Consider the following 24763-nt stretch of genomic DNA (forward strand, 5'->3'; position numbering starts at 1 on the left):
TAAACTTCTATTACAGACTGACTCACTGCTCCCAGTCTTTCCTGTGTAATGACTTATTGTTCACATTTTGTACCTTTTTGGTTTGTCACCCTGGAAAAACATATGTTTACCTTGGATCCCTCTACACAGCATGTATCAATAGGTTAGGACCAATTTAACCAATTATTGCTGAAATAGGCCTTTGAAAAAAAAATCCCAATGATAATATTGAAACCCCTAGGATTACCCCTCATGGTGGGAACCACCAGTTTAGGCCATCTGGGTAAAGTGTTACACATCTCTGAATCATCATCCAAATTCACTGATTCAAATTGCTCTGGTTTTGTACTTTACAGTTTCTTCAGTTTGAACAAACAAGACATTTAGAGCTGTTGGTAGGTTAAAGATGGACACATCAAGGTCCTATGGAAAAGACTACAATATATTCAAAATAACAGCCTTGAATTTAAGTTTTCTTTAAATATTCTTTATTTAATATTTGTCAGTAATAAATACATGTCAGTTACTTTTTGAAATCCACCCAAACCACTTCTCATATTGACAGAAAAATCTGTCACTTTTAAAGCTGGTTCACCTGTAACTCCCAAAACAGTTGTCTCCCAGGAGTTGAGTAATCTTTTAAAAAGCTCAGCAAAAAACATAAAAAAAACAAATACGTTAGCACATTGGTGAGTCATTAACTAGTGAGAACATTATTGACACTGCAGCTGTCTCTCCTCCCTCCTGCTGTGTGTGCAGCATGCTGCTTCTGTGGTCAGTGTACGGAGTTAGATTGGTGCCAAAATGTTCAAACACTTTTTCAAATTCAAACAAAAAATATATACCCTTTGATGCACAACATGGGTCTAAAGTGACCCGACTGAGTTTTAATGTTCTATGTCTTTGCAATAAATTAATTTCATAATTGAATATTCCAGGTCTTCCTCAATTAACATTCACACCTACGGGAAATTTAGAGTCGCCAAATAAACCTAAAGCCAGGAACACACCGGCCCGACGGTCGGGCGTCGGGACAGTCGGGAGTGGTCGGACGACGTCGGGTACACTTCTGTTTGGTGTGTTCATCTGCGTCGGGGAAGCGCGGAAGCTGTCGGGCCTCGTCGGGCCCGATTCAACATGCTCAGTCAGGGAGTGTCGGCCGTCGGGAGAGTAGACTCGTTGGGTCCTCTGGTTGGCTGTCTGCTAGCTATGGGCGGATCTGATTGCCGGTGCTCTAGCGAATCAGCACGGTGTGTGGGAGGGGCGGATACTATTAATTAATTGCTATCTCCGGGCAAGAACGAGGGGGAGAGCAGACAATGCGACCATTTTGCAGCGAAGCTTTGTTTTCCAAAACGTCTTCTCAAAACTAATAACAAGCTTAATGCTGTGTACTCTTTGTTTTTAATCTCCATGGTTACTTCTATCTACTTCTTTTATGGTTTCTCCATTACGTCATTTCATGTTTTGGATTACAGTCACAAGACTAGCACCACACGTTGTTAGGGAGACTTATTGCATCAGAAGGTACAGGCTGCTGTGTAGCCGGCAGTCGTCATGGCGACGTGTTTCACTGCTTTTTTTCACCCGATTGTGTCCGAGGAGAGGCGACGGACAAGAGCTTGTTGGCGTCGGGTCCCGTCGGGTCCCGTCGGGACGGTGTGTGGGGGCCTTAATTGCATGTTTTTGGACTGTGGGAGGAAGCCGGAGAACCCGGTGAGAACCAACGCTGAAGCAGGGAGAACATGCAAACTCCACACAGAAGAGCCACAGGCCGGAGTGCTATCCACTGTCTCCCTGTCATATGGAATCCCCTGTAGCTGCTTTCTGATCTTTGACCAGCCAGTTGCCTCATTTTAATAGAAGGACATGCCCTCAACCACAGTTTGCGTAGCAGTACCCTTACAGGGTTAACAACATGATGGTATGATGCTCAACTATGTCAAATAAGTTGTTGCAAAGTTATGAGTTGATACCATTTGTTACACACGTTTGGCACTAAATTTTACTATTTTTAAATATTGAATGGATAAAAATAGTTAGAAAAAAAAAATTAAATGGAGACACCAAGGCCTTGAGGAACATCACAGAAAAATATATATGCTGGGGTATGGTTGGGAGGTTTCTGTATTTTCAACAACTGGATAGTGAACACTTCTGATCTTTAAACTACTGGGAAAACCCTCATTGTCGATATACCCAGGAAAGCCATAAATCCTCCGAAGCTCTAGATCTCTAGTTTGTGACTGTAAAGTTTCATGAGGCTGTGATTATTGTTTTAAAAGTGTATGTTAAACTAGTGTGAGGTAGTCTGAGTAATTCTATGGGTATTTCCAAAGCTTTCCAAACAGTATTTCTAGTGCAAAATTCCTTCTTTAGCTGCAGTTCAAAGGTAATTCAATTCAATTTAATTTAGATTGCCCAAAATCACAAGTCACAAATTTGCCTCAACAGACTTTACAGTCTGTACAGCATACCACAGCCTTTGGCATTTGACCCTCATAGAAGAAAGCTCAGGGAGAGTAGCAATTAAAATGTAACTAATATTTTCACCATTGCTGTTTCTGTGCTATGATACAGTCTGAATCCTGACTGAAAATCCTCATATAGATTATTGTTATGAAAGTCACACAGCTGGCTGGCAACTGCTTTCTCAAGAATCTTCGAGAGGAAGGGAGGGTTAGATATTTGTCTGTAGTTGGCTAAAAGCTCAATAGAACTGTGACTGACTCTTTCCAAACAGTTTCATGTATTTCCTTTGTGGTTCTTAAGCATTGACAGAAAATGAACCAGACTATGAAAATGAAAAATAAATAATGATGATAGATGCACCCCTACTGTGATACAATGGGGTGTAAGAACTATGGGTTGTCATTTTCTCTTGTTCCCAAACCACAAAGAAGTTATATGGAACTCTGGCTCGAGCTGAGTGTAATGAATCAGATCCTTTACTTCTTGCATCATGGAAAGAAGACCACAGCAAGATTTTTCTTTGAATGGCCTCTCTGAAGTGTCGTACTACAGGTGAAGCAAGAAAAAAATGTCAGGGTACTCCATACAACATTTAAAACAGACTCCCAGTTGGCTGCTGAAACACTCACAACAGAGATTTTTCCACCAAATTTGGCCCACAGTCTGCTGTGTAATTATTTCATGTCTACACTGAAGCTGCCTCATTTACTGTTTATTTGTGTTCCAGGTGAACGCTCCCTGTTAATGTTTCTTTGAGCAATCCTGCTCAGGCTGTGCAGTGATGCCTTGGAGTTTTTGGCCACTTCTTCAGGAATATTTGTTTGTTTGTTTGTCTTGACTTACATCAAATAATGTATATCCTTTGTACACTTTAATGTAAATTAACATTATGTTTATGCCCAAGCAGAGCATGCCAATGTTTTTTTTATTGTTTGTTTTTGCATTTTTCTGCATTCTGTGTGGAAAGCCTCTCTTTGGCTGTGTTCAGAGAAATATACACTTCACTGCTGTATACACCTACTGGAACCTCCTGACTGAAGTTCTAAGGTTCATGCTAAAATAGGTTTGGTGGCCTATGACTTATTTAATACATCAATGTTTTTTATGTCAACCTGTCATTTTGTAGCTTTACTTTATGACAGGTCAGGTGTTTTTATGTATTTATATTGTTTGTGCACCCTCCCTGAATGGCAACACTACTGTACACAATCTAATTATTTCATTAAGGAAGGTACCATCAAGTGTTGAAAAGGTACTGTATGGTTCGTATCAAGAGGAAAATAAAGAAGAATGCTCAAGTAATGCGAATTCAGTGTGGTTTCAACACTTTGTTTAATGGAAACCTTCATCTAGTGGGCTCAGAAAATAGAGAAAATGGTTAATTAGCTTCACTTGGCCATCACTTCTATATATTATTTGTGATCATTCTCTGCTGTATTATTATTTTTAACTCATTGTGTGAAGGATAACCCATACTGGAGACAGTGGTTGAAATCTGTAGATTAGATAAGGTGCAGAAACACTCTGGCTTTACGCCGTTTAATTTTTGGTACATCCCACAATACAACACTCAACTGTGTCAACATGTTGATAAGACACTGTTTAATACATTTACATATTTATGACCCCAGTTGTTCTGACAGACTTGACAGAAGAAACATCAACCTTTCACCTCAACCATTTGCTGATATTTCTGAGAATACTAATTATGGTTATGACTCCTGCTGATAGAGATAAGTAGAGTTGTCATCTGGCAACTCCCTTGTGGTAATTTATTCCTAATGGTACTGGTTTTGTGGTGGTTTAGTTGTGGTTTAGCAAAACTCCTTGACATGAAAGCAGTAGATCAGCGTTTCAAATCTGTTTTCTCATGACTTCTGTTACTTTTCATAAAATCATGTCAGCAGCAAAACCAAAGATGGTAAGATGAGAAGGCCAAGTAAGTTGTAAAAGTAGTGTTGTAAATATAGACTATTTATTGTTTTCTTTTTTACTGTTGCTAACAATAAAATGTACATTTTGAAACAAAATGTGTCATGTCTGGTATATGTGGGATTTTGTCAATAAATAGTAAGAACATAAACTTTGTGTTGCGAATGCTTCCAAATATTTTCCTTTTCCTTTCTGTAATAATGTTTTAGGAATTGAAGAGGCAATGAGTCAGATTTGTATTTTCCTGTAAAGCATCATTCCTATGGCAGCGTTGCTCTAGAGAGCTGGCTGTCCTCTTCATTTTTCTCTACAAAAATTGTTTTGGCCGTAACAACTGAGCAATGACAGAATAAGGCAACTACTATTCTTATAGCTTCTGACAGTGAGGACCAATCTCAACCACTAAACCGCCATGCCAACCCCAAGCTGAAAACAATAATACATTGGTCCAACACAATATTTACATAATTCTATGACGGTGTATTAAGGCCAAGTATGAAAAAAAATAAATAAATACGGATCCGGGGGAGGGGGGTAATATTTCGAGAGAAAAAGTCGCATATTTATGAGAAAAAAGTGGCAAATCTACGAGAAAAAAATATTTATTAGGAAAAAAAGTCATATAGTGTTTTGTCTTTGTCAAGGAACCCTGAACACACCACATACCCAGCCACCATGGCACACGTAAAGACTCATCACATGAGAATGCCCGTGAGGAATGAAGGCTGCTGCCTTAGACAAAAAAAAGCTTAGACGAACGTTACGCACTGTAACTGTCAAGCAAGGAGCAGAGGAAGGTCGAAAAGACAGCACTCTGTGTGCCGACAGGCTGGAGGGGAGCAGGCAGTAAAATCACTCATAAACAATCACTCTGATAAAACACCCAAAACAGAGTGAGTCATGCAGAAGCGGAGACATCCCTCGGGAAGAAACGAAAAAAATGTGGAGATGTAGTAGCATGACTTCATGTTTTTATGCGTGCCATGGTGGCTGGTTTAGGGATTCTTTATTCATCTCTGAAGTATGTTTGTGCTTACACTTGTGGTACCGGAGGGACCCAGTGAGGCATGGCCCATATCCTACTTTGCCCTTAACCCAATAGCAATAGCTCTTAAAGGGCGAAGCCTATACAAAACAGAACATTAGTTACGTACTGTAACTCCAGATTCTATGAGTATAGGCGCAGCCCTCTAAGATCTGGGCCTCGCTGGCTCCATAGTGGCTGAAGAAAAAGCTATTTAGGAAGCTGATTGTCCGGACTTGCCGCAATTTATACGTGCGTGTTCCATACTGTTGCATCTCTTCACTAACCTGTCCGTGTGGCATCCCCTGCTTTCCGTGCGGCGTCTATGAGTGTTGAGACAGTAGCTCAAACTCTCCCGAAAGCATCTGGATTAAGAAGCAAAATATGAGGCAAACAACAAATTCATCTTCATTCACATTTAACTAACCTTTGATAATAAAAAATATTTTTAAAAATATACCATAAAATAGACAAAACACAATTTTTCCGATTTTTTTTTCTCAAGAATAGAATAGAATATTACTTTTTACTCACAGATTTGCCACTTTAAATCTCTTGTAAATCTGTGACTTTTTTTCCCGTAGATTTGTCACTTTAATCTCGTAAATTTGCGAGTTCTTTCATACTTAGCCTTAATACACCATTGTATAATTCCATGCATTAAGAGATATTTTATTGTATAAGCTAACTCATCTACAACAACCTCCTTACTACTAATAAGCAATAATTCTGAGATTATTGAGGGAAAACTCTTAGTTAATGTCTTACTGGTTGTATAATAAGGCCATGCAGAATAAGGCATTAATAACTACTTAATATTGACTAATTAAGAGCCGATATGTTACTTATTTGCATGCTAATAGGCAACTAATTAATGTTGAATATTTGTGTTCCCTAATATAAAGTGTTACCAAACTTTCTTCTAAGTAGCTCGCAAGCAGTGTTAAGCTCCCTGAAATCAATATTGTGAGTGATACATTGTTGTGTTTATCTTGTAGTGGAACTAACAGTCATGATTACACACACACAAAGAAAGCAAAGGACTCTTGACTTATTTTTTAAAATGTATTTATCCATGAAAATAACATAAGGAAAAAAGCATTAATAATGTATAAATTAATTCCACATTACTCTATGCTTTACATATATTATCATCATATTATAATATTTCGTCACCAGAGCAGAATAATACAATAAAAACTGCCCTTTATAACTTTGTAAGGCCACTTACCCTCTTCACAAGAGAATCCAAACAAATGGACAATACTGAGCTCAGAGTAGTTCAAGTTTAAGAAAATAAAAGTTAAGACAAACCAGTGCCAAAATAAGGCCTCAAGTTAAAGGGGAATGCCACTAAATGTAATATATGAATGTGTGAATTAAGTGTTAAATCACCATCTGATGTGCAACATTAACACATTCACTGATGGCTATTTTGCCTCCATGACCAGGCAGAACTGTATTCCCATGGTTGAGAGAGCCATACTCACTTTGTTTACATGCAAACAGCAACCTTTGTTATGAGAAACTTGAAAAGAAGTCAGTGAGCTTCATGTGTAGGACTGGGATAATACTTCTTTCTGCTGTATGATCAGGATATTCCAACTGAACCACTTTATTTCAGTTTTTGTAGCCGGACTATGAATTCTTTGACCAGAAACACTGCGCTTACTGCTTTTTAAGGAACCTCAATCACAGGCAATCACATTTCAAACATTCTTGAGAAGAAAAAACTCCAATAAATGATCTCTTAATAATTTTAGTAGCCCAATAAAGGCTGCAGCAAAATAAGAAAGTGGGGCTGAAAATGTGTCAGTGCTTTGATTCTCTGTGTTGATTCAACTCATCACCTCAAGCCCTGTTTAGCATGTGGAGCCACATTCTTGTGTGTTACCTAGATCAGCTTGCTGCTTTAACTGTTATTATATCTATTGTATATAAATTTAGCTATAATGGCAGTTAGAACCACATCATATTTACATTGTACTGTCACTGTACACACAGATCCACATTGACAGTCCACCTCTTCTTCAGTAGCTAAGCCACACAATCAATTCAGATATTGCTTTCCTTAAATGACCAAGCTGTAACCATTTAGGAAGTAGCAACTGTAGAGTGTGTGATGTGTGTGTTATGGAAACAAGTACTACCAATACTGCCCTACAGAGTCTAACTGCAGTAACTAGGCAAAAGGTAAAAAACTGCGTTAAAGTTTTTAAAGGGTTTTAACCGGCCAGCCAAATAGGTTATAAGTCAGTGATATGATGCGTATTTCTACATGTATTGATGATGTCATTTTTATGCTCAAAAATCATGATGTTTTATTTGACCTTTGACCCCAAATACGTAGTTACTGCACTGCTGGAAAAGGTTCTAATAGTAATGATAAACAGAGTGCAGTAATAGTAGTGTCTTCTTTCAGCTTTTATATTTTGTTTTCAGTGAATGAACATTTTCAAATAGATTTTGTTATAAATGTATTTAAAAGTGTTTAACAACTCTATTCAAAGATTTGTGTATTTTAGACTTAATATTATAAAGTAATAATATATTTCAGTCTTAATATAATTTTATGTCACTTTTTTACTTCATCACTATCTAGATAGTAATTTCCCTTTTAAATAAATGTATAATTTCTATTATTTTTATGTTTAAATTAGTATATATATCTAAAGCAGACCGTGGTAAGTACAATTACTGCTTGTTTTGAGTTGGATTTTGTGTTTTTTATATCATTATTTCTCTGAAATAAAGCAAAATTGACATCTAAAACTTTGTCACAAGATACAACAGACATCAACAGACAACAGACATCAACAGACAACAGGAGTTCATTTTTAGTTAAAACTCAATTTTGGCCAAAAATGTAGTTACTGCAGTTAGACTTGGTCGGGCAGAATAGACTCAATAGGTCATCAGTCATCTGATTTACCTTTGGAATATTTGCCAAATGTGCCAACATCTTGCATACTCCTCTGAAAACACTAAAGGGTAAAAAAAAACCAATACTGTCTTGTTTATGCACTGGTGACATCTAGTCATTAGGGAGAAATAAACCTGATCTAAGTACCTAAAGTAACCTGAGGTAAATTAACCTCGACTGCATTGTGAAGGTCCATAAGACTCGTCATCTTTTAAATACTCTGCTGTATTCTATTTATCTCTACTATGTGAATGTCCACATTCCCCGCGTTTGACAGCCATCATATGGTGATATTATAAGTGGAGATGGCGGCTACAGACCATGTGGTTCTCTAATCTATACCAGATGTCTGGCTCCTTGATCTACACAGCAGCTTTGCTCCTGTCATTTAAATGCTTAAGCTGAAATGCAGGCACAATTGTCTGGCTTTTGTCATGAAGACACTTTTTTAAATCCACATACATGAACCATTAACTTAATCATGTATTTACTTCAGGACAAAGGGGGCCCTAAGAGGAGCTCAGTGTACTAAGGCAGTGGTTCTCAAATGGTACCCCTGGGGGTACGTGAAGGCACTCCAGGGGGTACGTGAGATTTTAAAATATACATTTAAAAAGTAGCATCCATGCAAAAATCCTTTAAAAATAATAATTTAAGAAATATTTTAGGAAAATGTAAGTATAAGTTCATAAAATGAATTTTATTTTCAGTAGGCTATTCAAAAACCCAGTGTGTCCCCAATACCAGGATGGTTCGACCCAACCTGTCATATGCCACCTGGCATCACCTGTCAGTCGAGTCGTGGTTGAAGCATAGCAGTTATAGTTTTAAATGGTTATATGCTATACACTGTTTTTACCACATTAGTTTGAAACACTACATTTTAGTGATGAGAAATAAATTTAGTCATGGATTATTAACATTTAAAATGTTGGAATTTGTTTTTTCAAATGTTTGAATTTTGTATGTGTTTATAAGTTCCAAAGTTTAATAAATCAGACACTGATGGCACAGCGCTCTGTTTTTAAGTTTGTTTGTTTTTTCCAACCAAAAATGCTTTGCCCTGGTTAGGGGGTACTTGGCTGAAAAAATATTTCACAGGGGGACCATCACTGAAAAAAGGTTGAGAACCACTGTACTAAGGTATAGCTCACTCACTAAAACATTCATAGGCTTGTTTTCCTCAGATGGAGAAATAAAAAAAGTTGATTCAATCTCTGGTTTAGGAACAGAAAAAATGACCAAAATGATCCCTTCCACCTTCTCCTGCATCACACTTCTTGTCCAAATAAAACTCCAAGTCAAAAAAGGGTTCCTCTCTGGAGCTGTCACACAGTTTCTCTAGGTCTGAGGGACACAGATCAAACAATAAGGCATCTCCTGGCTCCATCTAATAGTTCCGGACTCACAAGATCATGTTCTGGGCTAAAAGTCAGTCTGCCCCTGGGAAAACTGAGGTATTCTCTAATAGGCAACATACTATGAAAGAGTGTAGAGTGTCTGAAACAGAAGACATGAAGAGAAGAAAGTCACAAACAATGTTAAGAGTTGGACATGGTGGATTCTGGCTCCCCCTAACGGTTGTAAATCAAAATGACCAGTTCAAATTGGCTTGGCCTTCCAATGTAAATGTGAAAGGTAGCAGGAGGTGAAGTATCAGCAGCAGCAGTAGCAGGAGGAGGGCTTTAAACAGGCATATTGTCCAGGCCTGGAGACAAACATTTAAGAACCAGAGGCCAGCACCACCAGGGATCACTGTAAACACCAAGCAGGTTCTGGTTTTCCACAGATTGAAATTATTCACAGATGGCCTTTTATCTCTTTTTGATTCTCTGTGGTTACTGTGACATAGTTTAAGCCACTTTGTTGTGTATCATCATCTCTGTTCAGCAACAAAAGGCAAGTATTTCTTTATTTCTGTTGATTTTTGTGGTTCCAACAGTCCCAGGCCAAACAGAATGAAGAAGCCCTTTTCAGTCAGTCCATTCTCCCATCCACTGTTTAGGACTAGAGGTTCAGTCTGGGGGCAACTAAAGCAAACTCTTGCAGAATGTTTCGGGCCACGTCCACTTTGTACTGGGCAATCATTAATGCCCGTTTCACATCCTCGAAGGAGTAACCCTCTCCCATCAGCTTGGCGATTTTGGCATCCATGTTCTCTGTTGCCAAGCTATGGGGTGGGTCCGGCTGAATATCTGTAGGGAGCTTCCTGGGCAGTGGCTTGGGTGGCCGGGCAGGAGCCTGTAAGCAGTCTTTTGATACTGGGAGAAAGAGAAGGAGAGAAACGTGGGTGTTATTAGTGGTGAAGACAAGTTTATGGTCTAAATGCTTCTTGTCACAGAGCAGAAGTATTGAATTTTGGGTCCCTCACAGCTAGAAAGCATATTGAAATATTCACTGCACATGTCTTTAGTGTCCTGGTCCTCAGTGGAATGCCACCAATGGTTAAATATAGTCTGCATGCTTAAATAAATTTGTCAGAAATCAGAAAGCCTTTATTGTCATTGCACAGGGTAGTACAACAAAATTTGCCATGAACCCGTCCAAAACGTATAAAAAGCACACAAAACAATATGACAGAGGTGGACAGGACAGGAAGACAGAGATGAAGAGAAAGAAATACAGCACAACGTGAGGAGAGGAAAGAGTCTCGCTGATCCAAAGACCTTGAATCAAGGCTGTGAGGGGGGAGGCCAGAAAAGATTGGAAGTTGGGCTGTTAAAAAAAAGTGGCAGCCGTTTCTTGCTACTCAATCTTGTCTATAATGTCCATACTGGTCTCCGGAACGATCCTGTCGCTTTTCCATGGCCGTCAGTCGCTCCTTGATCTCATCGAAAGTGCGGTGTGTGACCACAGTCTGAGTTCCTTCTCTCTTGATCTCTGAAGGAGGCGGAGGCTCTTTTCCTCTCTCTCTCTCTCTGTTTTCCTGCTTTGCTCCTCTTGTCTCGTCTTGTCTTCTGTCTTATACTTTGGAAGACTATCTCTGCACTGCTGTCAAACTCAAATTGAAGATCTTTATCTATTTGGAACCTTGATAACAGGGCTTTTGCTGATTGGATTAGGCTTTGCTCTGGTTTATCGTGATACACAGAAATAAATAGTGGAAATAAAAGTACAATAAACAAACACAGTTAAGCTGATTAACTTTGCATGTCTACGCAAAGAGACTGCGAAACATAATTCCTTCAACATACATTACAACTATATCTTCCAATATTTTGTTTTCTGTACCTTGTCTTGCTGGTAAATGGTCGTACTCCAGGCAGCTTCTGGAGCCTTTAACAAGTTCTGTGGGTCGTCTGACTGGAGGCAGAGGGGCACCACTGTTCAGCATGTCAAACACTGTGTCTAGACCTCAGATGACAGAGAAATTCAGGTAAAGAAACCTGTTGCAAAGTAATGCTGTTTGCATTGTGTCTTTTATCCAATTCAGTAAGAAAAATACACAGTTAATGTACTGCAAGAGAAAATCATCGGATTAGCATAACAGCATAGGAGATACATTCAATCAATTCACTTTTTTTGTTGTGTGATTTATTTATTCTTTAGTTCAGAAAGCTTACCCGGGGTTAACAGCAAATGCTCGTGGCCAGAGGAGGGCCTGTGTGATTGTGCAACGACAGAGGAAGAGGACGTGGTGGTGTAGGAGGTGGAGGAGAGGTCGATGAAACTGTGTCGCATTGGTGGAGGAGGAGGCTGAGACCTGTTGAAGGGGTCTTCTAATGCTGAAACGGCATAAACATCAGACAAGAATGAAAACTCTGCTCTGACTCATAGTGATACTTATTCCATGAGGAGGTGACTTTGAGCAGTTTTTTTTAAAGACAATAAGTTTCTCTGATTTCAGCTTCTTCAATGTGAATATTTCTGGTTTCTTTGTTCCTTTATGAAAATAAACTGTATATCTCTTTGGTTTGAGGACAAAACAAGAGATTTGAGGATGTCATCTTGTGGTTTGGGAAACACTGATTGATATTTTTCAACATTTTATTGACCAAATAACTAATCGATTAATCGTTTAAATAAATCGACAGATTAATCGATAATGAAAATAATTGTTAGTTGCAGCCCTAGTGCTTATAAGACGTCAAATGTGTAAAGAGAAGCACACATTGAATCATAAATACAACAGCCAACTATATTTGAGTCCTAGTTTTCCTGTTTGTTTACATCATTAGAGTAGCATTTATTAATTCCCGTTGAGACAAGCCCCATATGAACTGTGCTACATATGTTGCTACTGGAATCTAGATCTGACAGTTGAATAGAAATTATGCTGTATATAATCATCTACTGATCAACTTTCTGTAATCTGTCATGTTGAACAACATAAAAACACAGGAATACAAGTTTAACACATGAAAAGAATATTATTTAGCAGTTAGGTATGACAACACAAGTGAGTTGCACAGGGAAGACATGGTTTTTAAATAGGTTGGGCATGATAGCAGAGTGGCTGAGTGACAGGTAGGGGAGGTCAGGTTGGGGGGGCTACCTTGTGGGGGCAGCAGAATGTCATAGTCGGAGCGTACACTGTTGGTGTTGAAGGGGCAGGGGGCAGTATGTGCCATCCGTGACACTGACCCCCTCACTGACTCAGATTGTCCACCTGATAAACAGAAGCAGACCTGATGCTTCATTCAAGTTCAAGTTCGAGCTATTTACATGTTTTTAGCGAGTAATCGAAATTCAAAGAATGACCAAATTTGAATTCAGTTAGGTTCAATCACTAGGAGGACTTCGATAAGTACAGATCCTGGAGATAGCCAAAAACTGTAAAAATGATAAATGATTAAGTCTCCAAAAAGCCAACTCATTTTTGATTCTTTGGTCCTCGTCGCCCCTAGTGGTCGGTGCTTAGGCCGTAATTACCTCTAGCCTCTTTCTCATTTTAAAACTCCAGAACAAATGAACAATATCACTCAAAAGTCAATGAAACAAGGTGTCTAAATCAGTTCAGACAGTTTTTAACCCTTTGATGCACAACATGGGTCTAAAGTGACCCGACTAGTTTTTATATTCTATATCTTTGCAATAAATTAATTTCATCATTCAGTATTCCTGGTTTTCCTCAATTAACTTGTTTTTGATCATCATACATCCTGATTTTTTGTACGAGTTCTTACTTTTTTAATAAAAGCCCTTTTTGTATCACTACGCTTCTAATGCACAAGGTCATTTTTGACCCAAAAACTGTTTTTCTTCATAAAGTATGAAAGAAAAAACGAATATAATGATCTGTTGTAATAAAAAAAGATATTCAAACACACAGCCAGCATGAAATAACATGGGAAATGAATGTGGGTCATTTTTGACCCATGTTGTGCATTAGAAGGTGTTTATATGTTGTGCATCAAAGGGTTGAAGATCATTTCTAGGCATCATATTTAACTTGCTCATTGCAACACTCTACATCTCTAGTGATAGGGATTCAGATCAAAGATTTAGAAGTGGTGATGTTGATCATCAGGTGTCAGGACTTACTAGGCTCAGGGGGCTGCGGCTTCTGCTCCTCGATGGAGGGCTCTGGAGAGCTGTTCTCAAAGTGCCTAAATGAGAGGAACGTTTTTTGGTTCACAACCTAAGTAGACTAATGGAAACATATTAGCTGTATCATCATAGTCATTAGAATACATTGGATGACTGCTAGTACCTGCTGGGGACTGAGATGCAGATGGGAGCCTGGCTCAAGCAGAGGCTGGATGACGGGATCTGATAGTTGTCCTCCAGTCCCTGCTGTCGTTCTACCACAGGGCTGCTGAAAGGGTTGGAAGGCCTGTAAAGATGACCAACCCAACCAAAGCTATCACATTTAAATTGCAATCACTGATGTCTTTACATTTCTATTAGGATGAGTTTGGTAGTCTTGGGGTCCTATTAGGTCAGGGTAAGAGTTACATGGGGAGGGCTCTGAGCTCCCATGAAAGAAATATTGGTAACACTTTACATTAGGGAATTCAACACTGATTAGTTGCTTATTAGCATGCAAATAAGTAACATATTGGCTCTTAATTAGTCACTATTAAGTAGTTATTAATGCCTTATTCTGCATGGCCTTATTATACAACCAGTAAGACATTAACTAAGAGTTTTCCCTCAATAACCTCAGAATTATTGCTTATTAGTAGTAAGTAAAGAAGTTGTTGTATCTGAGTTATGATCTTAATATGCTTTACTTTGTATGGACTTTATAAGTCTCTACATAGTGGAGAACGAAACCATGGAAATGGCAAATAGCGACCTTCTCCAGACCTTTGACGTGACTGGTGGCTACTTTTGGATGATTGGATGAGGATTGGTAGATTGTAATGTCATTACTCTACAAAGTGGGTCACTTTGCCCCAATGTTAGTCTACCAGTGACCCACTTTGTAGAGTAATGATTGACATTACAATCTACCAATCCTCATCTAATCATCACTAGAGTTTTGACTTATCTAATATGGGTAATTAGACTTTGCTTGCATGATCCATCAGCAAAACAGGGTTTTGTCCAGCAGGTTTAATCTTTGTGATTTATACTGAAATTTATTTTGATACATTATATTCTTGTCAGAGATAAGATAAGAAAGAATAAAAAAAAAAATTGCAAACACACGGGCCACAGTAATGCACCATGCATGGATATGCTTCCTCACACTGAAGTCTTGTCCATATCAATAAAAATGTTGCAAAAAGAGACCATTTCAAATTCAATTTCACCCAAATCTTTTTCAAATATTTCTGAGGAAACTTTGTTCATATCTTGTTCAATAAATAGTGATATTATGTGTGTGTTTCTGTGTAAAATACTCACCTACTGGTAAGCGTCAGTTGTGTTGGCGAGTGGCGTGAGGGAAGGATGTCATACGCATCATTGCCTTGAAGACCATTAGAGAAGGGCTGCACACAAGAGAAAGGAGGGGAATTTCACACAAAAACAACAACCACAAAACACAGCAAAACTGAAAAGATTCATGTAAAATACTTAATAATATAGTACTGTCTGTAGTTAAGTCCTTATGAATGAACAGCCAGGACACCAGGTAGTAGGAAGATACACAAAACTCTGCAGCAAACTTCACTCAATGACTTAAGCTTTACAACAACTCAATAAAAAGAAGGTGTGGCTTTAAGGATGCAAAATGTGAATTTATGTGCAAATTGATCCAACCTGATTTCAAATAAAGGATGCTTTCTCCAATGTGACATCGGTTATTATCCATTATCACAACAAGACAAAAAGACTCGAGATTACACAATCAGAGAATAATAGGCATAATGGGCAATAACCTAATACTCAGGAAAATCAAGCAGCTGTTTGCCGATTTTGGGAACAATATGGGGAAGACAAACACCTCTGGAGGTGGAGCAAGTTGCCACAATTTGCACCTGGACCTGTATGGAAGAATTATCCTATCTTTATTCAAGAGCGTAGATTTTCAGTTTGAGAGCATAATTTGTCTTTCCCATGCTCAGATTTGTTCTCCTCATGCTCACATTTTGCGCTCGCACTCAGATTTCTGCTGCTTTCTTTCAAAATGTGTGCGTGCACTTAAAAATCACATACTTGTGCTCACATTTCTTCTTGAAATGTGTCCATTTCTTCTTGGACACAAACATTTCGCTCGCACTCAAATATGTCCTGTGCGCGCTCAAATCTAAAGTCTAAGCGCTCAGATCTCAACTCTGCGCTCTCAAAACTTTTGTGCTCGCACCCTGAACACGCACGTCCTCTCAGGTTGAGGTGTCTGCTCAGACTGAACGATGTCCCGCCCTGCGCTTAAAATAGTGTGTTTCACCAGCCAATAGGGAGACAGCTAGATTGTGGCCCCGTCTTGGGTGCGTTCCCTCGCCTTTTTGAGCGCTCCATAGGGGCGGGTATATGGTCTGTTTGTAAAACTGCTTCTCTCTTAAAATAAACCAATTTACCATATTAGCCAGCCATTTGAATCGTCACCTATATAAGACGCAGCATATTTATGTAGAATTAATCTTAAGTAGTCCTAAAGAGAGTTATCGTAGTTTAGATTATATATATATATTTTTTTCTTCTTCTTCTTCTTCTTCTTCTTCTTCTTTCATGATAGTCCAGTGGTGAAGTACACTACCATCTGTTGTGTTTTAAACCATGGGACGCCGGTTCGCATCCCGTTTGCCGTACTCTTGCTGCATGTCTTATTATGATTTAAAATTTAAATTGATAAATTAATGTAACAGTAATACAATCCGTGTAACCAGCTTATTCTCTTATTAAAACATTTAACAAGAGATGATGGGTAAATAGACTTGGCTACGTGATTAAAAAGGTATAATGAAAAATACGCTATGATGATGATAATGATTTGAGGATAATATTGGTGCGTGTAATGCAGTGTATCACCGTCCTATTTACGCGGTCAAAGCCAGGGGGCGCATAATTAGGCTAATGTTGGTAATGCTTTCACAAGAAGAAGACTTTGAGCAGGATTTGGAGCACGGCAGCGAATGAATGGGAGACGAGATGGATGGCCAAAGACCTCAAGTAAGTTCATTGCTAAATGTTGCTACAACTAAAAACACATCGATCATATACAGTAGTTTCAATAACAGTACAGTTATCATTTTGACACTCATACTTATCAACATATATAGCGGGCCTTTGTCGGCACTAGGGACAGCAACTCATTATGAATGAAGTGACGTCAGCGGGGATTCCCTTCAGCTCGCGCATCATTATGTGTGCCTACCTGCTGCTGGTACATCATACGTTGCCAATTATTGCACTTTCGTTGTACATGTTACAATGAAGGCCCGCTATATATGTTGATAAGGAGAGTGTCAAAATGATAACTGTACTGTTATTGAAACTACTGTATATGATCGATGTGTTTTTAGTTGTAGCAACATTTAGCAATGAACTTACTTGAGGTCTTTGGCCATCCATCTCATCTCCCATTCATTCACTGCTGTGCTCCGAATCCTGCTCAAAGTCTTCTTCTTGTGAAAGCATTACCAACATTAGCCTAATTATGCGTCCCCTGGCTTTGACCGCGTAAATGGGACGGTGATACACTGCATTACAAGCACCAATATTATCCTCAAATCATTATCATCATCATAGCGTATTTTTCATTATACCTTTTTAATCACGTAGCCAAGTCTATTTACCCATCATCTCTTGTTAAACGTTTCAGTATAAGAGAATAAGCTGGTTACACGGATTGTATTACTGTTACATTAATTTATCAATTTAAATTTTAAATCATAATAAGACATGCAGCAAGAGTGCAGTGGACGGGATGCGAACCGGCGTCCCATGATTTAAAATGCAACAGATGGTAGTGTACTTCACCACTGGACTATCATGACACCTCTATTCTAGTGAAAAAATATATATATAATCTAAACCACGATAACTCTTTTTAGGATTACTTAAGATTAATTCTACATAAATATGCTGCGTCTTAAATAGGTGACGATTCAAATAGCTGGCTAATATGGTAAATTGGTGTATTTTAAGAGAGAAGCAGTTTTACAAACAGACCATATACCCGCCCCTACGGAGCGCTCAAAAAGGCGAGGGAACGCACCCAAGACTCTCAAACTGAAAATCTACGCTCTTGAATAAAGATAGGATAATTCTTCCATAGACCTGCAGCTCTTCTGTGTGGTGTTTGCATGTTCTCCCCGTGTCAGTTTGGGTTCTCACTGAGTACTCCGGCTTCCTCCCACAGTCCAATAACATGCACTTAGGTTTAAGTGGTGACTGTCTGTTTCTATGTGTCTGCCCTGTGATAGTCTGGAGCTGTGCAGGGTGTGATGTTCCTCAAGATCTTGGTGTTTCCATTTGATATACATATTTCTCTGACTGTTTTTATCCATTCAATATTTTAAAAAATAGTAAAATTTTGTGCCAAATGTGTGTAACAAATGGTATCAACTCATAACTTTGCAACAACTTATTTGACATAGTTGAGCATCATACCATCATGTTGTTAACCCTGTAAGGGTACTGCTACGCAAACTGCGGTTGAGGGCATGTCCTTCTATTAAAATGAGGCAGCTGGCTGGTCAAAGATCAGAAAGCAGCTACAGGCGATTCCATATGACAGGGAGACAGTGGATAGCACTCCGGCCTGTGGCTCTTCTGTGTGGAGTTTGTATGTTCTCCCTGTGTCAGCGTTGGTTCTCTGGCTTCTTCCCACAGTCCGAAAACATGCACTTAAATTTGATTGGTGACTCTAAATTCTAAAAAAGAGTGAGAGCGTGATTGTCTGTCTCTATTTGTCAGCCCTGTGATAGTCTGGAGACCTGTCCAGGGTCTAACTCTCGCCCAATGTCAGCTGGGATTGGCTCCAGGCCCCCACGACCCAAGTGAGGATAAGTGGTTATTGAATGAATATTGGACTTTCACACGTTGTCACGTCACCTCTACTTGACACCAGACATCACTCAGCCCCCCCTGTTCACACCATACACCACTGCAACCCTGACATGGAGTTTTTGTGTTTTTTGTTGTGTCTAACCATCCAACAGCATGTTTGTCCTGCTGCCACCAGCTGGTGATACAGAAGTAAAACATATGTGCTACCAGAATATAAAGCAACTTCTTTGCTTAGGCTATACTCCTCAACTCATCCTCTGTACTCCACCCAAAATGTTTTTGTTTTGCATATTTATTGTGTAGCATAAAATACTTGTTTGATAAGTTGTGTGTGAATGATCAAACAGAGTTACAGTTGAATCAGGGATTTCATAATTCAGCATAGATTATTAGAGGTCCAAGCCAGAGGAGGCTGGGATCGTTGTATGCAAAGCAATGCTGAAAAAAATGCTTAACTCTATGGAGTCTTGGGCTATTTTGTTTATTTTTGAATCCTTTTCATCCTGCCTGTACACATCACTTAAAAATGTTTAAATGCCATGTTGGTATATCATTTTTTTCAGCTACATGACCTAATAATAATTTACTTTTTATTCTGACTGGATCAACATTTTGAACCAAAAAGAAACAAAGAAAAACCAACATAAATGTGATCTTGTGATTGTGTGTCATCCTGTCATCCAACTTTGGTTTTTATTCTAGTGGGACTCTATTTTATTTGTGTCTTGTGTGTTTAGCCTAACAATTTTGGTCATTTTGTGTATTTTTTAGTCATTTTGTGTCTTCTGTGTTTTTTGGTCATTTTGTCTCATTTGTTTCTTTTTTGGTCATTTTGTGTCTTTTTTTTGTCATCTTGTGTCTTTTTTGGTCATTTTGTCTCATTTGTTTCTTTTTTGGTCATTTTGTCTCATTTTTTTAGTCATTTTGTGTCTTTTTTTTAGTCATTTTGTGTCTTTTTTTTGGTCATTTTGTGTCTTTTCTGTCATTTTGAGTCTTTCTTTAAGTCCAACATAAAATGTGATTTTGAATCTTTTTTTACTTTCAAAACACTATCATGCTCAATAAAGAATTTTAAATGTTGCAAATGTGAACAAAGGTGCCAAATATAACATATAAGAGGGTTACATCCAGTTCTATCATTTTAATCTAAATATATTTGACCTTGTTTCCAGTTTTACTAGGTATATCATCATCAAACTGAAACTGGCCTCATGGAGTTTACAGCCAGAACTTTAGAGGTAAATTTACAGTAGGGCTCCACACTGCTTTGATTTCTAGTCCTGATGTCATCAAGAAGTCTGGATTTGGTGTTTTTGGTGACTCCAGAGGGTTAATATGCTTTTTCGAACTCCTTCAAGGCACAACAATCAGCCTCTAGGTGGGCGTGTGCTAAAAATGTACGGTGCCCTGCTGCACCTAAACCTTCTCAGATGAAGTAAATGGTACATACTGTATCACTATTGCAACACTGTATGGGTCATATGACTCTCTCAACCAGGAATGTCTGTACAAAGTGGTATTAGGCTTTTCCATATTACTAGTCATCAGCAGAAATGTTTAAAATGTAGATCTAACCCTTACCTTGGAGTTGTCTGACGTTCCTCCCATCTCCACTCTATGATGAAACCTCCCAAATCCAGCAGACGGACAACTGAGTGGTCTTCCGTTCAGATGAGAGGGGCCAGTGGGTTCCAGCTGGAGTGGGTGATTAGATCCAGTCCTGTGGGCTTCTGCAAAGTGGCTGTCTTTGGGACACCGTGTCTCAGGGGGCATCTGCAAGTCTGATAGTGTGCCAGTAGAAGACGAGATGAAAGAGGACAATGGAGAGGAACTTGGGAGCCAAGAGTGGCGCGACTCTGGGGCGATGGGAGGAGGACGCTCTGGGGGAGGCAGTGGAGGAGGGTCCCTCTGGGGAGGAGGTGGGGCTGGTAGAGGCTTATCCTGCTTTCTAGACATGCCTGGTGAAGACTAGAGAGGGGCAATTTATGGTATCATCACTGAAATTACAGAAGATAACCTAAATAATTTGAGACTAACTTTTAAGTCATTCTTTTTTATGTTTTATTGTTGTTTTTGTGTGGACTCAAGGGAGACCTTTGAGCAGTTTGTGGAAGCAACATGTAATGGTGATGAAGAATAAAGAATTTTATGCGGAGATGCTCCAGTTTTTGGCTCAGTTTGGCCACAGGTCTTCATGGCATGACAAATTAAAATGCAAATAAGATATAAAACCTTATCCTTGACTTTGGCCTTCAACCAAACATTTAACCAATTTCCACCTCGCCACTATGAATAACTCAACAATTGTCAATTGTTTTTTTTGCCTGCATAGATTACAAGCCCATGGTGCAGCAGTGGCTTTTTTATTTGTATTTTTAAGCGTGGTTTAGATTATCTGACAAATGGCCACTACAATAGTATAAACTTAAACTGGTATTGATTTTTTGGTGGGCCTTTCGTTAGGTGGCTAAAATATAGTTTGCTGCTGCTGCCTAAAGCACATTGCTTTACTTCTGTACTGGAAAAACACTTGCTGACACTAGCTGAGAAATGCTCTGACTGACCTTCGGGGAACAGGTGGGACTGGCAGATGGGGAACGGGTGGCACCCTTCTGGATGAGGTCCAGGCGTGGCGGGACGGGGGGAAGGCCAAGGTGCTGGACGCAGTGGCTAAGGTCTCCTCCATGGACTTTCCTGTGTTGGCTGACAGGTGAAGAGTTTGGAGACACCATGGGCGAGTTCTGGCGTTCTGCACAGTGCTGAAAGAAAAGTGAATCCTTTTTAGTTTGGGTGTTTAGTCAGATGACCAGCTGTTGTGCATTCTATGAGAGTTAATCATCTGTTCATATTGATCATACTGCTAAAAGTAAAATGTTGGACTTAATTTTGCATAATAGAAATAAAAGTGCCTCAATTTTAATCCTAAGAATTAAGAGTAAAGGGTACTGATTATATTTATTATGTGTTTAAGATTATTTTATCTATTTCATAGCCGTACTTGATTCCTGTGGTCTAAGTCTAGTACCCTCAGGTTGAATGCACATATTTGAAGTCGCTTTGGACAAAAGCGTTAGCTAAATGACATGTAATGTAATGTGATTTTACATTTAGAGAACACAAAGGTGTCTTAAGAGAAAATCACAGATGACTCTCTACAGCAATAAAGATGAGAGCACACACTGGGCCTCATTCATGAAACGTTAGTAGATTTGTGCGTAGATTTGCACATAAAAGCCTACGCTACTAAAAACCTACTCCGGATTCATGAACGCCGCGGGAAACTCAGATCTGATCGTAAACACGTGTGTATGATCATGAATGCCAATCCATCATAAGGTGGCAGCGCGCTCCCGGTAATCAGCAATTAGCATGAACCCCGCCCATGAATTGCTAATGACCACCATATAAGGAGGTGTGTAGAGGCATCCTGTCGACCTGTCAGTCATGGCACAAAGAAAAAAAGAACGAGAAAGAAAAAATAATTTTTCCGAAGCAGAGATTGAAATTATTTTGGGAGAAGTGGAGTCCAAAAAAAAATTTTATTTTCATCTGTTAGTAGTGGTGTGACAGCTCCTGTGGTGTCTGCGGGCTGGCCAGTGGGGTCATAAGCCACGGCGTCAGTGGGTAACCCCTATCCCCTATGGATATAGAAGGGTAAGTCCATATATAACACACACATGTGATTATGCAGGCTATATTCTTACCAATGAGCCAGCCGTCTCTCACAGCTCCATCCTCCAAACACGTGCCAACTGCGCAATTACGCAGGATGAATGCGTCATGTGTCCCACCGGGCCACCGTGCCACAACGTTTAACAACACACACTTTGCGTCACAGATCAGTTGCACATTCACGGAATGAAAGTTTTTCCGGTTAATGTAAGCAAATGCATCACCGGATGGAGCCTTGATGCGTACGTGTGTGCAGTCTATGGCACCGATAACACCTGGCATGTTTGCAACTGCACTGAACCCCTGCATTACTTCTGTCTGCCGTCGTGCGCCATATGGAAATTGGATATACTCTGGCATTAATTTAATGATACCTCTGAGAACTGCAGGCAGGATGCGGCTCATGGATGGTTGCGAAATGCCGGACCTGTCACCTATCTCCCGCTGGAACGTCCCTGTGGCTAGGAAGCCAAGCACAGACAGCACTTGTAGGTGTGCAGGGATGGCATGGCTGCGTTTTGTTGGCCTCGTCAGATTAGGCTCCATAATGTTGCATAAATGCAACAGAATTGGTCTCGGTAGTCTGAAACGACTAATCAACCATTCATCATTCTCAGCCAACAGATCTGCCCGATCCCTGAAGTACCGCTCTCTCCAAATAGCGCCTTGCGCCAAATCATGTAGAAGTGCAAGTTCAGCCATGGTTACCATTAACTAGGATTGATGGCCTTTTATACTGTGGGAGGTTTAATTAGAATTGATCAAGATATGGTAATGGTTTACATCCTTTTTGTGATTTTATTATTAGCCTATATTTTTATTATCATCATTTAACATGTAGAAAATAACGCGTAATCTATTGAGTCAATTTACATAGATAATTCACAATTATGAGTTTAATCTGAATCTTAATCCCGCCAATTGCCAACTAATTTAACTAAATATGTTATATTTTTAATCGTTTGTCATGTTTATATCACATGTTTCAAAGGCATCTGCGTATTGTGTACATAACAGAACGCATTATGAATTAAAATTGTAATTTCCAACAGTGACGAGCATTATTTATATGCGTTCTTAAATTTACACAAGCACTACGTGTGGTCAGCAGCATGTGTAGATTTTGTTAGTAGCTACGAAAAGATCGGAGCTACTAAAATATTGATGAATGCAGAGATGCACGTAAATTTCCGTCTGCGAACGGTTTACACACAAATTTGTTCTGCTCACGTTTCATGAATGAGGCCCAATGTGTGTAGATGGTAAATGGACTTATATAGTGCTTTTCTAGTCGCTTTTAGACCACTAAAAGCGCTTTACACTATAGACGGCGCTCATTCATACTGGTGGCAGAGGCTACCCTAAACAGTGCCACCTGCCACCATTGGGATTTCATACACACACCGATGAACGCAGCATCGGGAGCAATTTGGGGTTCAGTATCTTGCTCAAGGGTACTTCAACATGTAGGCTGCCATGGTAAGGGATCGAACCACCTACCGTCCGACCAGTGGAAGACCGCTCTACCAACTGAGCCACAGCCGCCTGAGCCGAAGAAGTTAATAGGATCTATTGGCAGAACGAAATGTAACTGGGGATTTCCACCGGGTGCGGAACTGCCGCAGAACGGCTCTGCCGCGGTTTTGCTCCGTCTCTGCCTGGCGTCAATTCCCACCGGGCGCATAATGGCAGCGTAGCGAGCCAGCCGTATACACGCGAGACAACGAGGACAAGCAATAATCCTGAACATACGGGAGACCACGAGATCCCGTGATAAACTGTGTGTATTAAGTAAACAACAACAACAACCAACAGCTTACTTTGCTTCTCCGACGTGGAAGATCTGTTGATCTGACCATCTATCCTTATAAAAATAAATGTGTTACGTCATAAATGATTGTATGCTGTTCCACTTCAACAATCAGTCTCTTGTCATCCATGTCTCCGACCCTCTGAGACCCTTTGATTGATTGATTGCTGTTCTGGAGCCCCTGGTCAAGACGTAATGTTGATGTGAAGTAGTTTTAGGCTGCGTATTGTGTTTTATTTTGAAAGGAGTCAGATCTCCTGTCTGGTGCAATCTGCTCTGTTGAGCTTGACGCGATTTAGCAACGGTTCGCGGCGAAAATAGAAGTGTTACGGATTGCTCGCGCTGCAGAGCGGAGAGCCGCGGCTGGGACGCTGTCGAGACGTTCCACTGCGCACCAGGTGGAAATGTTGATTAGAGTGGCAGCGATCAGCAACAGTAACTGCGGCGCAGCCTTTCTGCGGCCGTTCCGTGTTCCTACAGTTGCCCAGAACGGACAAATCAAACACTGGCTCTAGAGAGGGCCGTTTGTGTTTTTATGTGACCTGAAGGCCACTATAGGGATGGCTCAGGCCAGGGGCACTCACTTAGTTGCAATCTGCAACCAAAA

General features: G+C 39.7%; 2 protein-coding genes across 5 annotated transcripts in view; one reads left to right on the forward strand and one right to left on the reverse strand.

Moving 5' to 3' along the window:
* Nucleotides 1–4492, forward strand: part of LOC131986177 (CD166 antigen homolog) — a 54315-nt gene extending 49823 nt beyond the window's left edge. The window contains exon 16 of the mRNA XM_059351008.1: nucleotides 3179–4492. The gene's annotated coding sequence lies outside the window, so the exon portion shown is untranslated. The remainder of the gene's footprint in view (nucleotides 1–3178) is intronic.
* Nucleotides 4493–9755: 5263 nt separating this feature from the next.
* Nucleotides 9756–24763, reverse strand: part of cblb (Cbl proto-oncogene B, E3 ubiquitin protein ligase) — a 75808-nt gene continuing 60800 nt past the window's right edge. The window contains exons 11-19 of one of the 4 annotated variants that reach the window (XM_059351001.1): nucleotides 21239–21433; nucleotides 20256–20642; nucleotides 15126–15211; nucleotides 13984–14106; nucleotides 13815–13879; nucleotides 12826–12939; nucleotides 11894–12055; nucleotides 11562–11678; nucleotides 9756–10591 (exon numbers count right to left, since the gene is read on the reverse strand). In XM_059351001.1, coding sequence (XP_059206984.1) covers nucleotides 10338–10591; nucleotides 11562–11678; nucleotides 11894–12055; nucleotides 12826–12939; nucleotides 13815–13879; nucleotides 13984–14106; nucleotides 15126–15211; nucleotides 20256–20642; nucleotides 21239–21433 — 1503 coding nt within the window. In that variant the 3' untranslated portion in view covers nucleotides 9756–10337. Of the gene's footprint in view, nucleotides 10592–11561; nucleotides 11685–11893; nucleotides 12056–12825; nucleotides 12940–13814; nucleotides 13880–13983; nucleotides 14107–15125; nucleotides 15212–20255; nucleotides 20643–21238; nucleotides 21434–24763 lie in introns of those variants that run through there. The other 3 variants (XM_059351000.1, XM_059351003.1, XR_009395681.1) reach the window with 3 other exon arrangements.

The sequence above is a fragment of the Centropristis striata genome, chromosome 15 (genome assembly GCF_030273125.1).
Source record: "Centropristis striata isolate RG_2023a ecotype Rhode Island chromosome 15, C.striata_1.0, whole genome shotgun sequence".
NCBI classification, from domain to species: domain Eukaryota; kingdom Metazoa; phylum Chordata; class Actinopteri; order Perciformes; family Serranidae; genus Centropristis; species Centropristis striata.